General features: G+C 37.9%; 1 protein-coding gene across 3 annotated transcripts in view; it reads left to right on the top strand.

The window, feature by feature from the left end:
- The window catches only part of CCDC90B (coiled-coil domain containing 90B), a 49,297-nt gene extending 32,901 nt beyond the window's left edge, over positions 1–16,396 (top strand). For all 3 annotated transcript variants that reach the window (XM_086678448.1, XM_086678449.1, XM_025927940.2), the window contains one exon: positions 15,883–16,396. Coding sequence is in view for 2 of the 3 variants with exons in the window: in XM_086678449.1 (XP_086534575.1) it covers positions 15,883–15,938 (56 nt within the window). In the remaining variant the exon portion in view is untranslated. The remainder of the gene's footprint in view (positions 1–15,882) is intronic.
- The last annotated feature ends 383 nt before the right edge of the window (positions 16,397–16,779 follow it).

Raw genomic sequence — 16,779 nt, 5'->3', positions numbered from 1 at the left:
CTCAAATTTCTTGTTCCATAAACCTTCTACAACTTTCCGTCTTTAAATAACCTTACTCACTTTAGGACAAAATTATTTTCTTTTCCCTTAGCAAAACTGTATTTTGTCAAGTGAAAGAAAACCAACTTCAAAGTATGCTAATAAATGCTTTTTTTTTTTTTTTTTTCTTACTGAGGACTGTAGTCTGGGAGATGGTCTTTCAGATTGCTCTGAAGAACTGCTCAAAAACTTGTGAGCTACAGATTATATACATAAAAAGGAAGGAGTTTATGGGCTTGTAAGCATTCTCCAAATACTTGGGTGTCACAAGGTATAATCTGTTACAGTCCTTAAAATTCAGGTTTACTGATAGACACAAGAAAGACCCTTAGGTCATCTTAATACATTGTTTCTATCATATCTGATTGTTTGAAAATATTGCTTGCAATTTTGCTTCCAATTTGCCAGTTCTACCTGTGTGATTCCTCCTTAAGGTCACCTGAGACCTCAAGTCAGAGAAGGGTGACATCAGTTGCATACTGCAATTTTAGTGCACAATTTTTATTCCTCGTACTTTGTCTCACCCAAAACACCTATCTTACTTTCCCGGCATACACAGTTGTTTCCTTTATTTCTAGGAGTCTTAATTATTACCATTTATTAGAATCCTTAACTCTTAGAAACCTTAATTTCTAGTGAAAACTAAATAGTAAACAATTGTGAACTGTTTTGTGAGTACATTTCATAATTTCTAGAAACATGTGCTTTTTCACAATGAATTCCAAAACATGTTTTCTAACATCTAAACTTATCTCTAGTTTCTCTGTAATAAAACAAAAGTAGATAAATTTATGTTTAGCTTAGCAAAAACATTAAAGTTTCAGGTTACCAAAGATTCTGGAAGCAATTTAAAAGTTTATATGCAGGGGCGTCTGGGTAGCTCAGTCAGCTAGGTGTCTGAGTTTGAGCCCCACATGAGGCTCTGTGCAGACAGCATGGAACTGCTTCAATTCCTTTCTCTGCCCCTTCCCAGCTCGTGTTACCTCTCTCTCAGAAGAAACAAATTTTTTAAAAAATCAAAAGTTTACATACAAACCTTTTTTTAATCTTACTTACATCTAAATTTACTTGTTCTTAACAATTATGTTTACCCACAAAAGTTCATGAGGCAATAAAGTTACCCACTGTCCTCTAAGTTTTTTTTTTTCTGATAAATTTTCCAACAGAGATAACATGGACTTTTTTTTAATACTGATAACTCTTAATTCAAGATGTGTCTTTAATAACTTTAAATTGGCCTTAATACTGAATTTTTTCCCAGATCATATGAACTTGAAATTAGGGTTAGTTTCTAGCTTTCTGAGTTTTAGAACACTCAATTATAACCACTTGCCTTCACACCAACTGAAATAGAGCTATTACAGATTTTAATGTTACCATTCCTAGGTAGAGAAAATATCTCACACTTACAACATATACAGACCCATATATCCAGACAAGATGCAAAGAAAACTCTTAACTTCTGTTTTTACTCGTATTTGTGGAGAGGACATTACAGTCCCAATTTCCAAATACTTCCCCCTTTTTTCTCCTGATAAAAAGCTCCCTAATGTTTGTATTTCAAAGAATGGCTCTGACATCCTAGAGATGATGGGGGTAGAAATTTTATATCCCAAAGGTATGGAGATATTATCCAAGTTTTCTCCAAGGTGGAGATGGGACATATCTACTCCATTATCAACGGTCCTAGAGTCTGGACACAAGAGCCCATTTAGAAGTTTGCATTTTTAATTTTCAGTCTTAGGCAATTATAGACTATATTTCCATTTTAAAGACATGGTAAGATTTATAATTTCGAGAGAGTGAAAGAATACAAAACTATTTTTTTCTTTCAGTTTCAGGGTAACTCCTATTTAAGATTTAGCTTTTTTTCTTTCTTTAAGCAGGACAATTTCATTCCAATATCCTGATCTTTTCTAACACCTACAGACGTTGTGAGAGGGATAGGATTTGTTTCTGTAGTTGCATTTCTGGCTTTATAGAGTTTTTTTAAATGTTTATTTTTAAGAGAGAGAGAGCAAGCAGGGGAGGGGCAGAGAGAGGGAAACAAAGGATCTAAAGCAGGCTCTGCATTGACAACAGTGAGCCCGATGTGGAGCTCGAATTCACAGACCTCGAGATCATGACCCACTGAGCCATTTAGAGATTTTTAAGACAAAGACAGTTGTTACCAATTCCCAAAGAATGGAATTATAGCCTGAATATCAAGGGCTTGGCCTGTTTTAACTAAATTTGCTTCTTTATATCAGATTTTTAACAAAAATTGGAATCAAAAGCTTTATGCCTTGGTAAAATCTTTCTAAAGCACTTTATAACAAAAGCCTGTTTTCTGGGTATACAATTCAACCTTGGCTTTATCCCCTATCAGCCCCTGAATATTGGCTCTTCACAGCCCATTTGTAGGAGGGTCTAGGAGAAATTTTGGTCATTGTTTCTCTCTGAAGAGGGTTTGTGAATAGTCATTAACCTTTTCAATTCTCTAAATTTGGTAGGATCCTCTGAGAGGTAGAAGGGCTATATAACTTAAAAGACTTTTCCGCTGGCCAGATTTCTTTCATGTGATTTCTTTTGTGGTGAGTGGTCTGGAATATACTTGTAAAGGACATTGCATAGAAAGGCCTAAAGCTGGTAGAGCCCGATTACAGAGCCCTGGAAGGTAGGAGCAAAGAGAGCCTTACTGACAGTGTTGGGCATTTTAGTTAACATTCGTTTTCTGGCTTTCAGCATTCACGTGAGCAACCTGTATACTTTTAACCTAGAGATTATGCCAGACTTCTCTGTAAATCTTATAGGGAAATGGAAGTTTAAAGAGGCAGATAAGGCTAGATTTTAAGAAGGGGCATTATGTTGGATGTGGACATTGATTTTTGTCTTCAGTTTGATTTCTGTTCATCTCGTAAGGGAAGTCCCTAAGGCTAGTCATTATACTAATAAGATAATTGAAAAGCTCACTATAAAATATACATTTTTAAAATACAGCCAATTTAAATTGGCCATTGACAAATAATATCTATTAATAGCAACTCAAACCAATAAGCCTTTTAATAGCTTAGCCAAAGCCACAGGAGGCACCCAGAGAACATGTGGATAATGTAGCCCCTGTGATCCAAAGGTTCACTCCCAAAATTAATCGAAGGAAGCAAAGCCCTTTGTTGCACAGGTAGTGAGGATAATGCAATGAAAACAGTGTCTCTGGTCTCCCACAAAAATGAGACTCTTCCCATCACAAACTCACTAATCTCTTAACACCAGGCAGGCCCTACTAGAATGGAACTTTCTAATTACTAATAAGCAACAGAGGTTGAGATGACAAAGGTCCCTATGGCCTGGGACCTCTCATAAGACACCTGTGCTGAGCTGGCATGGCAGGGTAGAGAGACTCAGAACCTAATGGTGCATTAGGGTGCAGCCTGGATGCTGGAGACCAAAAAGGATATACTCATTGGTCACAAAGCTATGCTCTTAGGACATACAGTAAGACAAAGGAAAAAAACCATCTGGTTTTTCTTTTCGCTAAGCCTGTGTCTCTTGGAGCCACACTAATACATAGGAGGCTTATGTTATGGATTGTGAGGATTGAGGACTGTGTGTGTTTTACAGTGTACCTTGTTGCACAGAAGTTTTCTTGAAGTTGACAGGTGACCCAGTGCCAGCCTCCCCTGTTCCATGACCAGCTTATCCTAACCTGGGAGTCTTTGAGCTGGGTGGCAAGCACTCTAACAGCTTTTAAGTGTCCAACCTGTGCCCACTAATTTTGCAACTTTGGCTTCCAAGATGTCCCTTAGCAACAGCCTTTACCTAATGTATGACAAACGACATAAAAGACACAAGAATACAAAGACCACTCCCAGGATGAAATGGATCAGTAACCAAAAAGTTCTCTGACAAATTTATCAAGAGTCACTAAGGCCAAGGAACTAATTCCACAGATATTTTCTCCTGCTCGTATAAATTTAGAAAAAGGGTTCTCACCAGTGTCACTCTCTCAGACTTCAAAGATAGAGATTCCAGGAGACAGACAAGATAGGAAATCTTACCTCCTGCAGGCTGCATTTCAGATTTCCTGGGGAGCTCTCTGCTGCAGCAGCACCCAGGGATAATGCCATCAGCAGGTTATCCCACCAACTATGCCAGCTGTCTGGAAGAAGGAATGTCCTCTGCCCTTCAAGGTTCTTTTAGCTGGACTAAGAATCAAATTGACATGAGACAGTTTAATGGGAGGAAATCAGATTTAGTTTCACATATACACAGGGAGTCCCTACAGATATGAAATCACGAAGATAGGCAATGTGAGGTTACGTGACATCCTACGCTAAGGAGAGGGGTAGGGGTGTGGGAATACAAAGGAGAGGAAGACCATTAGCACCAGTCAAAAGCAAATAACTCAAAGACTCTGGAAGGAATCCACTTTTTAAGCTAAGCAACCTGTTCTTCGATCTTATATAACTGAGTTTCCGCTTCCCCGTATTACTCTAGGCATAGCAGATAGCTCCCACAGCATAGACACCTCTTTGCTCAACTAAAACGTAAGAGGTATTCCATTATCAAGGACAACTTTGGCTGCAGAATCTAAGATCTTTGCTGGGCTGCTATTTCTTTAGCAGCAAATTTTATAATTTAAGAATTAAGGAGAAGTTCTTGATCGCCGTCTCATTTACCTTTATCCCTAACCAGGGAAATACAGGGATCTGCCAAAAGGAGTGAATCCCAAATCACAAAAGCATCCAGTGTAGGTCCTTTTTAACTCAACAATTTAAATTTAGGGGAGCTAAAACAATGAAATGTCTTACTTTGCTTGTGAAAAGTTGAAGGCACAGTTGTTAGATTTTCTCCTACCCTGAAATAAAAGGTTGTTTAAATTCCAGAGGTTACCCTACTTTAGCAGTGGCCTGGGAGCTACAGATGAGGGTGTTATCTTTACAGGCCAATGTAGAATAAAGGAAAGGAAAAGAGGAAGAAGGTTTTATGTTGACTTAGAGTATGAAGTCTTGATCTGTCATCTTGGGCAGAAGCATTCTATGATGTCAGCTACTTCTCTTTCTTGTCAATTTGATTTTGAGGTCGATAGCATCTTCTAGATTTGCAACAGTGCCAGGAGCACTTGGGAAGGAAGGTCTCTTCCAATAGGGCTCAAGGGTTGTCTTCCTCTGGTGATATTTTTAAAATACCCAGTCACCAGGCTACAGATTGTGACTGAAGGTTTCCTTTGAATTAGGATCCAGGAAGGCTTCTCTAACCTGTTGATGACAGGCTTGAGCATAAGACATTAGAGACGTACTGTAGCTGGTCATGCCAGTGTGAGACAACAGAGACTCAGCAGAAGGTTGTGTAGAATTACGATAGAATTGAATTCAATTCTAATAGAATTCCAAGAAGTTGGTGAGGTTTTCATTAAGGCTAATTGATTTGCCCAGTGAAGTGTGATTTACGTAGTGCTTTGATTATTAGAGACCATGGAAGGTATACCCCAAGAGAGTATTTCACATTTTCTAGCAGTTTGTTTTTTTCAATGTGCCTTACAGCAGGAAAAGGCTTCAGCACATCTGGAAAACACACATACAATAACAAGAACACTGATAACCCATACGAAGTGATAGTTGAATAAAGTCCACCTGCAGGTATTAAAAGGGTCCAGAAGGAGATCTGAAGCCTCCAAATACAAACAATTTTTCCATGATTATGGACCAGACAGGTCAGGTCTTGGTAGACCGTTTTTGTAATTTTACACAAGCCTCACACCAATGCCTTTTCATAATTTGAGTCCTTTTAAATGTACAGTAGGTGAAGGTGTGCAAAAAATGGGAAATGGGGTTTGTCAGGGAGCCAGAAAGAACCAAGCTGCTGTCTTCAGTTTCTTTTGCCCCAACTGTAATTTACAGCCATTGCTTATCCCCTCTTACTTTCTCAGATTTGAGTACATTGTTGCCATGTTACAAGGACATTAGGATGGCAAAAGTCTGGCAATAAGGGGCCATTTTTGCAGCAACCAAATGGACTTCATCCACATGTGCCACATCTTACAAATATAAGCAAGACTTTGTATTACTTGTTTGCCAGTGCTTTCCATGTAATATGCATATCAAGTAAGCCTAATTGGTTTAGCAAATCCTTTGGTGTATGCGCTGTCAAAAAAAGTTTTTAAAGCACTTGCGTGAAGGATCACAGATCATTATGAAATTTAAATATAAAAGGTAAAGAAACTTTTGCAGTCTTATCAAAAGCAGACCAAAAGTGTAAGAAAACTTCATCCTTTTTTACAGAGGGAATACTACTTTCTAATTTTGTACCAGCTTATTTTTGATATTAAAACATTTTAAATAATTTTTATCTTAACCACCTTGACCACACATAAAACTCCTTTTTAAAGATTGCTTTTTCACAAACCTTCTATCCAACATTTTCTTTTTTCCTGCATTCTGATTTTGTCCTGTTTTTTCTCTTTAAACAACCAGGCTCACTTTAGGACAAAATTACTCTCTTTTACCTCAACAAAAAATACAAAATACGTCTCTGTTTTTCATACCTTTTTTTTTTTTTTTTTTTTTTTTTTTTTTGTTTGCTGAAAACACATCCTGTTTTCCTGGCATATGGAGATGTTTCCCTTATTATTTTTTTTAATTTTTTTTTAATCTTTATTTATTTTTGAGAGAGGGACAGCATGTGAGCAGGGGAGGAGCAGAGAGAGAGGGAGACACAGAATCTGAAGCACGCTCCAGGCTCTGAGCTGTCAGCACAGAGCCTGACACGGGGCTTGAACTCACAAACTGTGAGATCATCACCTGAGCCGAAGTCAGACACTCAACTGACTGAGCCACCCAGGCGCCCCTCCCATATTATTTTTAGTAGCTTCAACTACATATATTAATTAGAATTCTTAACTTTTGGCCGCCTGGGTGGCTCAGTCATTTAAGCGTCCCAACTGTTGATTTTGGCTCAGGTCAGGATCTCAGGGTTATGAGATCAAGCCCTGCATTGGGCTCCCCACTGGGCATGGAGCCTGCTTAAGATTCTCCCTCTACCATGCTCTCTCTCTAAATAAAAAAATACTCTTTAAAAAAAATTGTTAATAAAAAAATTTAAAAATAATTCTTAACCCTTAGAAACCTTAATTTCTAGTGAAAATGAAGCATTTGTGAACATCTGTTTACCAGCATGCTTTTAATTTGCAAATTCATGAATACATTTCAAATTTTCTAGAATCATTTTAAATGATTTAAAATTTTCTAATGTAGCTTTAATACATCCAGATGTCTTTTAGTTTCCCTGTAGTAGAAAACCAAAAGTAGATAAACCTATGTTTAGTAAATTAATGTTTTAGTATTTTGTTTTATTTGGAAGTAATCTAGATATTTAATGGATTTAAGTCATTTAACTTAGCAAAACTTTAAGGTTTCAAGTTACCAAAAAGATTTGGAGAAACTTTTTTAAAAGTTTCCTTAAAACTTTCTATTTACTCTACTTGTTCTTTAAAATTATATTTAAATTACTGGGGTGTCTGCCTGAGTGACTCAGTCAAGCGTCTGAATTTGGCTCAGGTCATAATCTTGCAGTTTGTGAGTTTGAGGCCTGTTTCGGGCTCTGGGCTGACAGCTCCGAGCCTGGAGCCTGCTTTGGGTTCTGTGTCTCCCTCTCTCTCTGCCCTCCTCTGCTCATGTTGTCTGTCTCTCTCTCACACACACAAATTTTTTTTTTTAATTTAAAAGTGCTTAAAAAATAAAATCATATTTAAATTACTTACTAAAACCTCATTGAAACATTAGGCAAAGTCAGCCATTATCTTAAGCTATTATTTTTTATTCACAGATCTTATAAAAGAACATGTACTTACTTACTTGGCTAGTAAATTCAAAAGTTTTATATATAATGTTGATAACTCTAAAGACATGTTTGTCTTTTTTTTTTTTTTTAATGCCTATTTTCTGAGAGAGAGCGTGCGCACGTGCACAGATTATGGAGGGGCAGAGAGACAGAGAGGGAGACACAGAATCTGAAGTAGGCTCCAAGCTGCTTCAGCACAGAGCCCGACGCTGGGCTTAAACCCATGAACTGTGAGATCGTGATCTGAGCCAAAGTCAGACTCTTAACCCAGTAAGCCACCCAGGCGTCCCAAAACATGTTTGTCTTAATTAAACCATCAACCTTAAACTAGCTTTCCTATCAAATATTTTTCCAGAATATATGAACTTGGAAAATACTTGGATTCGTTTTTATCTGAGAGTTTCAGAGTCCTCAGTTTTGTAAGTGCTTGCCTTCAAACCAACTAAATAGAGCTCTATTACAAATTAATTTTAGCAATACTGTCCAGAGGTAGGAAGTAACCACATAATTACAATGCACATATATAGACTTATGTAAACATACCAATGCTTATAGAGATCTTATAGCTTGTTTTAAAATTACTGCCATGAAATAGGTACTAAATTTGCTAGTTATAAAACTTGGGTCTGAATTTGTTTTTCTGGTAGATGGAATAATAGACATCTGGCAGATGTCTAGATGGCTAGAGCTGTTTCTAGTATGAGTGGAGAAGACACTTAAGATTTATATTTGTCCTTGGGGCGCCTGGGTGGCGCAGTCGGTTAAGCGTCCGACTTCAGCCAGGTCACGATCTCGCGGTCTGTGAGTTCGAGCCCCGCGTCGGGCTCTGGGCTGATGGCTCAGAGCCTGGAGCCTGTTTCCGATTCTGTGTCTCCCTCTCTCTCTGCCCCTCGCCCATTCATGCTCTGTCTCTCTCTGTCCCAAAAATAAATAAACGTTGAAAAAAAAAAAAAATTTAAAAAAAAAAAAAAAAGATTTATATTTGTCCTTAGCAAGTCAAGTTCCACAAGATTCTTCCCTTTTGTTTTTACTTGGTAAGAATTACCTCCCTGAAATTTGCATTTTAATGAGATGGACTAGGTAAGAGTTCCTGGAGAAGACCTGGTAGAACATTTTAAAGGCACAGGGAAATAAAGTACAAGGTTCTCATAGAAGAAATTTTTGTTTCCTTAAGGCCAGAATTTTTACATTTAAAAACTTTTGAGATAAATAGGGGAGGTTTGGGGGGTGGTAAAAAAAAGATTGGAGGTCTTTGAATTGTTTCTGGAATCACGGTCCTGATCCTGTAAAGACTAGATATATAAAATAGGACAGCTATTTTTAATTCCTCCAAGAATTGGGTTGCCACCTCAGTGATGCCAAAGGACTGACAAACCCATCCACCTATGAGAATGTCTTCTTTCCCTCTGGTACATATAACTGAGGGGAGAAGGCCTAAAAGTACTCTGTCAAGCTATCAATGTCAGCTTTCAGTTTAAACTCCTGGTTATTGAGTCAGTCTGTCAGGTTTCATCTGGGACAAATAGTAAATATTTCTGGCAGTATTAAAGAACTTCAGGGACCCAAGAGGCATCCTCAAAGAGGGTGTAAAAGGTACTACCTTCACAAGGTCTAGAGTCACTCCCAAAGAGAGCAAAAAGAGGAACCAACAACCTTCAAGTCCTAGGCAGGCAGAAAACCAAGCCATATTTAGGATATAAAAATAACAAGTAAGAAGGAAACAGCTCTTCCCACAAAAGATCAATAATCAGTGGATCTAGATTTGGAAAGGAAGTGACAGTGTGAAATTTTATTACCCTCTCTCAAGTGAGCTCAGGAGGTCAGGTGTTCAGAGAAACTCTTAAGGATCCTCCCTGAGTTTAAGAAATTCTCTAACTACAGCCCTTAATTTGGCCTTTGACCAAAGGGTGAAAGATCCTCTATAACCTCAGGTGGTCTTATTTTAAAAGGTAATTGTTGCCATAGTCTCTTTAGAGTGGAAAGGCAATGTAGACAGAGGATCACTGGGATGAGTACTCAAAGGATAGAGGGGAGAAGTAGGAGTTACAGCACATCTTATTAGTCTTGTTTTAGATACCTTTTCTCTTTTTCATTAGTTTTTTTTTTTTTTTTTAATTTTTTTTTTTTTAACATTTATTTATTTTTGGGACAGAGAGAGACAGAGCATGAACGGGGGAGGGGCAGAGAGAGAGAGGGAGACACAGAATCGGAAGCAGGCTCCAGGCTCTGAGCCATCAGCCCAGAGCCCGACGCGAGGCTCGAACTCACAAACCGTGAGATCGTGACCTGAGCTGAAGTCGGACGCTTAACCGACTGAGCCACCCAGGCGCCCCTTCATTAGCTTTTTTAATGAAACTATTATAGAATTTTAAAACCTTTTAGAGGATTCTGCTTGCTAATTGGACCATTTGTTCTGTTTAATTTGAGAGCCCTTGCTTTCAAGTATTCTTCTTAAATGAATGAGGTTGTCTAATTGGAGTGCTCCCCCATAATGGCCATTGTAATTCCACATTGTTCTCAGTAAAATTTATTCATTTTACTAGTTATCTGCATCTTTTAGGACTAAGTTTTTAGACACAAAATAAGCAGCTGTGCCAGAAGGTGGCACACTCAACTCTCTGAACATAAAGAATCTCATTTCTTTAGCTAGGCCTTTGGGTTTCTCAGAGCCAAACTAACACCTAAGAGGGACTTGCTGCTGTTTTGGGGGTTATACATGTGTTACAGTGTGCCTCGTTACACAGTTTTCTTGACGTTGGCAGTTGACCTAGTATCATTCTACCTCTTCCGTGACCATCTTTCAAACACAAGAGTCTTTGGGTCAGGTGGGCAAGTACCCTAATAGCTCTTAAATGTCAATCTGTGCCCACCAATTTTTGCAGCTTTTTGGCCTCCGAGATCCTAGCAGTAACCTTTATGTACACAAGACAGACATACATGCACCTCAGCACACCAGTAGTAACCAAAATAATGTCCCTGCAGACTGTCCAAAAGAAGGCCATGCACACCACCAGCAACTCCTAAAGTGTACTCCAGCAGATTCAAGGAGACTGTGGACTGGAACTGGGGGAAGGATTCCAATGTGGAATTATAGATTGAACCAGGGCACTCCATTAGAGCCTCTGCTGTAGGTCTAAACTGACTCCTGAACCCAGGACTGGAGAATCAATTAGATCCGCAACTTGAACACAAAAAGTGGAGCTGAAACTGAGAGGGACTTACCCCAGTGGTCTTCAGAAATGGCAAGGACAGCACACTCTAGGGTTTTCTGGGTGCCACACCTGTATTTCTCATTGTCCCCAAATGCCAACAGATGTTCGCTGCCACCGGATGTGTTAAAAAACAAAACTAAGTAAACTTGAAGATCTAATTGGCTTTATTAAACAGTTCATGAATTGGGCAGCATCTCATCTAGCAAGTAGAGGCGAACTCTCAGAAGTTGTACAAAATGGAAGGTTTGGGGGCACCTGGCTAGCTCAGTTGGGAAAGCATGCTGACTCTGGCCCTGAGTTTGAGCCCCACACTGGGTACAGAGATTAAATAAATAAAACTTGGGGAAAAAATAGAAGGTTTTTGTAGAAGGAGGGTCGGGCAAGAAGGTTACTAGCAAAAGAAAGGGACTGTTCTAGGCAAAGTCCCTTTCCCTTAGTGGGAGTGCAGGTAGTTTTATCATGCAAATTACTTCATCTTCTTTTAGGGGATGGAGGGGACCCTTGCGGATAACTGCAAAATTCCCACTGACTGGTTAAGACTACACTTCTGGGGCAGGTTTAAACTGCAATTAGATTAGGTAATAAGCTTCAGTTTGGGGACCCAGCCTAAGTGACATTTGGGGTGTGTGGTTTTTCCTTTTTAATACTGTGTTTGTCAGAGAAAGTAATTGCTGACATTTGATTTTGAGATCTGTTAGCTACTATCTCCCAGGGTAACTATGGAGCACAAGAGAAAAAAAGGAGGAAGTATAACAGGTTTCCTTTATCACTTGCAGTGGAAGTTTAACAAGCAGTTAGTATATAAGTTTAACGGGCAACTCTGCAACCTACTAATAGGAAAAAGCATATAGATGTCTAAGAAATGTATAAAAACAAGTACAGAATGATGCAAAAAAGATAAATTGGTTGCTCCACAGTGGAAAGAAATGGAAATTTTATTTTTATTCCTACATTCTTCCATAAGGATTTGAGTGGACCTCCAGAGAACGATCACTAAAATAGATACAGGCAAAAATGATAACAAGTATAGGGGGGAAATTACCTTTTTACCTTAAATCCAGCTGAGCACAGATACTACCCAAAAATTAGACTGTCACATACTGAGCTCAGGTACCATGTGACCTGACCCAGTTACAGGGCCCGAAGGAATGAGAAAAATGCCCTACATTCGTAGTACTTTCTTTTTATAAAAAGTAATGTGTTTTCATAAATTGTGTCCTATAACCAAAAGCAATATAGTTGAAGTGAAAGCCTTCCACTCCCTCCCCACATGTATTTACTATTAGTAGATCTCTTTCTAGGCTTTTTCTTATGTATATAAACATTACAGATTATTAAAAACAATAGATTGTATTGTACAGACTACAACTTTTTCAAATTTAACCAAATGTTTTAAGTATCTTTCCGTGGCAAAACATATGTATCTTTTTACTCAAAAGCAGAGTATTCCATTATATGAAAAAGCCATAGTTTATTTTTCCAAACCTCTATTAACATTCTGCCAGTTTTTCATTATGAGAAATAGTGCATCCAACAGCCATGTATGTGTAAACATTACATTCACAGACACACATCTTTGTGTCTTTATGCTAGTATTTCTATATAATAAATTGTTTATGAACATCTAAAATTGGGGGTCAAAGAGATAATGCACATTTAAAATCATTTATATTATTTTCCAAAATAAATTGCTGATTTATACCATCAGTGGTTTTCTGGGCAGCCACTAATTATGTTGACCTGGCAGGAGTAGAAGTGGAGCCTGCCCCGCTCCCCTGCCCTCAGTTGATACATACCCCCTTCCTCTCTTCAACTTGAATCTTTTATAATGTTTTGTCTTTTTAAAATACTGAGCTTCTGTTGAAGATTCATTTGAAAAATACTTCTAAGACTAAAACAGGTTTTGAAAACCACTTTTCTAGCAAAGTCTCTGGAACCAGACATCTTTAGTTCATTGGTGATGTTCAGGGGAAATTACAAAATAGCCCAGTTTGCAGCATTCAATTCCACCTTCAAAACAGATCTCCGAGCAACCCAGGTTAGGAGGAGCTTCAGATTCCACTCAGCTTCCTCTAGAATATTTATCCAAAGATCAGTATCTTAGTTAAAAATAAAGTCCCTTTTACCTTCAGTTTGAAGATGGTGGTCATCTCCAGAAAGCTTTCTTTCAGTAATGGCTGTATATAAGACAGACTTGTATAGATTTATTGGCAGTGACAAAGAAATTAACAAGTTATTGTTTAGAAATTAGCCAGTCATTCGGGCACCTGGGTGGCTCAGTCTGTTGGTAATCCAACTTCAGCTCGGGTCTTGATCTCATGGTTTGTGAGTTCTGGGCCTGCGTGGGACTCTGCTGACAGCTCAGAGCCTGGAGCCTGTTTCGGATTCTGTGTCTCCCTCTCTCTCTGCCCCCCTTTCCTGCTCACATGCTCTCTCGCTCTCTCTCTCTCTAAGATAAATATTTAAAAATTAAAAAGAAAAAAGAAATTAGTCATTGTTTACAAAAATACATCTAAGTTACCTTCGTTTCCTTCTTTTCACTGAGGATTTGGAATCATCCTCTTTGAAGGCATTTTCTTTCCTCCTTTTCCTTCAAATATATGTTATTGCTGAGGTTATTGTTAAGTCTTTTAGGAAATTAGAATCTCATACTCAGCAGGTGGGGAGGTAATGTCATGAGTAGATCAGTTGGACATAGAATACCTGAGATGTTGCACATAAAACAGTAATACTCCACTTACCTGAGATTCACATACTGAATTCAGTCTTGAGCAGAAGGAAAAAAATACTAATAAAGCCCCAGCATTAAAGATCTTAGATTTCCCTTAGAGAAGAAACCCTTATAAATTGTAATCAGTTTGGATAATTTGATTTCCCATCATGTATCAATCAAGACTCTTAGTTTCAATGATCATACATCCAACTTGAACTAGCTTAGGCATTGAAAGAAATTCATTAGTTTACATATTGAATTCTGGAAGGGCAGAGGTATAGCTTGAACTCCAGGATAATTAGAATCACAGTTTACTCATTATCTTGTCCCTGAATATCTGCCTCATTCTCTTATCCATCTTTCTTCCTGGGTTGGAAACATGGCTACTAATAGCTTCCAGACTCCTATCGTACCAGTTTCACCAACCAAGAAAATTTACCCCTTTCCTTATGTCCAATTCAGAAAATCCCCAGGAGGAGTCTCTATGGCCCATCTTGGGTCAAACACCAACCTTTGACCCAGATCACTGTTGCCAAGGAGATAAGAACTGTTAAGACAGTGGCAGTTTCCATTTGATCTATATAGTTAATGTGGTAGATTCTGTTCTAGGCAGACAAGTAATAACAGGAGCTAACATTTACAGAGTATTTAAGAGGTACCAGGTACAAGGTCACCTGAGCATCCTGTATAGGGATGTGTTCTTTACAGGCCATAGAAAATAACAAATGTGAAAGCTATTTGGGTGGCAGGGTAACAGTAATGGGAAGTAACAGCTGACAAGAGAAATGAGAAACTTAAATACAGAACCATTATGTTGTATATTGTACACATCAGGCTCTGCGCTGACAATGCAGAGCCTGCTTGGGATTCTGTCTCCTCTCTCCCTTTCCTCCACTCGTGCTCTCTCTCTCATGCTCACTCTCTCAACATATAAATAAACGTTAAACAGCTTTGGACATAGGTACACATAATGTTGACTCCTTGTCCACCACTTGCCAGCAATATAACTTGGAACTTATTGGCTTATCTATACAGTGGGACACCACCAATCTTGTATGGTTTTAATCGTGGCTACATAAGATAATGTTTATAATTGTTCAGCACACTGCCTGGAACATGGCAAATAGTTTCAGGATCCAGTAGGTGAATGTATAATTGAATTGACCAGTGGCAATAAGATAAGAAACTTAAGTGTTATTCTTCCTCTTCAAATATCCAGCCTCCCTGTGTGTTATCGTTAACCAAGTTTCAGTTAATCTTAGGATCACATGGATATATATTATATATTAAAATTACAGTAGCTTTATCATGAAAGGCTGTTTCTTGCATCTTTAGTCAAAAAAGTTTGCCACTCATCTCAGAGTCTCTATTTTAAAAGTTAAGGCTGTTAAAACACACTAGAAAAACTAAGGAGTCACTAAAAGCCTCACCCAGATTTAACTTCTTAAAGGAGAACAAGGTTTTCTATCTAGAATGATGTAACAAAGAATAGGTAGTATGTTAACTACTTGAAAAGCCTGATGCCTTTTCTGCCTTTTCATCTACCTCACTGAGATTTTTTTATAGGCTTTTCATTAAAATTTCATTTATAAATTTGTTAATCATGAAATTGTTTTTAAATGTACTGAAAAAGCAATTAAAATTTTTTCATGGATAATACAGATGTCTATTTTATTAGCTTCACATCATTTTTTCATATATAAGAAAGTTTTTCCACTTACAAGATCTAAAATTCAATTTCATAATTATTTATAGTCATTAAATAAAATACTTTATTTAATACAGTATTAAAGTAGCATTGTTAATGCTAATTATAATGACTTTAAACACTGTTCACAGAATCTAACTGACATAATTTGTAAACTATCATCCTTACTGAGGTTTTAAATACAGGAAGCTTTTAAAAATTGGTATTAATCCTGCCCTAAAAGATAGCCTTTATCCTTAGCTTAATTTTCTGGGAATAAAAAACGTAAGGTAGAAAAAAGATTGGATTTCCTTTGTCTTTTGCTCTTCATTTAAATTGAAGATGACATTGTTGTGTTTGTCTCTGTAAAATAATCACAAATGCATGACCCATAACCTGGATTCTTTTCACAGCCTCAGTGTTTACATGCCTGGCAATAGCATTGGGATTTTACAGAATCTGGAAATAGCAGAGAAACTACTATATTCTTCTACTGCTGGCCACTGCTATTGACTTCTTAAAACACTACACCAGGAGAGATTACTTGGAGTGAAATTTGCAGCAGGTACTTAGTAAAACAAGATTATTCAAAGCACATATGGACTAAAAAGAAATGTTTTAGAATGGGAAGATGTATTTTGTGTTTGTATTTTATATGTGTCTTTATTTTATCATGTTGAAAAGCTGTTCAAAGTCCTATTGAGATAAAAGGCCTTTTGTCTTTATCCTTTTAATAGTTCATAGAAGCTGAGCCTGAGCTTTCTTGTGTTTGCTTGAACAACTGTATATCATATAGGATTTCTTTGATGTCTGTTGCAAATTTAAAAACTATTCCTAAGCCTACATACTTGTTACTTTACTCAACTTTCCTGGTAACTACTGCACCATTACCTTTTCATGTAAAATAAAATGTTGTCCTGGATGGAACTGGAGAGTGTTATGCTAAGTGAAATAAGTCATACAGAGAAAGATACCATATGTTTTCACTCTTACGTGGATCCTGAGAAACTTAAGACCATGGGGGAGGGGAAGGAAAAAAAAAAAAGAGGTTAGAGAGGGAGGGAGCCAAAACATAAGAGACTCTTAAAAACTGAGAACAGGGGCGCCTGGGTGGCTCAGTCGGTTGAGCTTCCGACTTCGACTCAGGTCACGATCTCACTGTCTGTGAGTTCGAGCCCCGTGTCAGGCTCTGTGCTGACAGCTCAGAGCCTGGAGCCTGCTTTGGATTCTGTGTCTCCCTCTCTCTCTAACCCTCCCCTGCTCATGCTGTGTCTCTGTCTCAAAAATAAAACATTAAAAAAATTTTTATT

Source organism: Puma concolor, chromosome D1 (assembly GCF_028749965.1).
Source record: "Puma concolor isolate L17-30 chromosome D1, mPumCon1.1.hap2, whole genome shotgun sequence".
Classification (NCBI taxonomy): domain Eukaryota; kingdom Metazoa; phylum Chordata; class Mammalia; order Carnivora; family Felidae; genus Puma; species Puma concolor.
The sequence above is the reverse complement of the archived record's forward strand: the minus strand, read 5'-3'. Positions and strand labels throughout refer to the sequence as shown.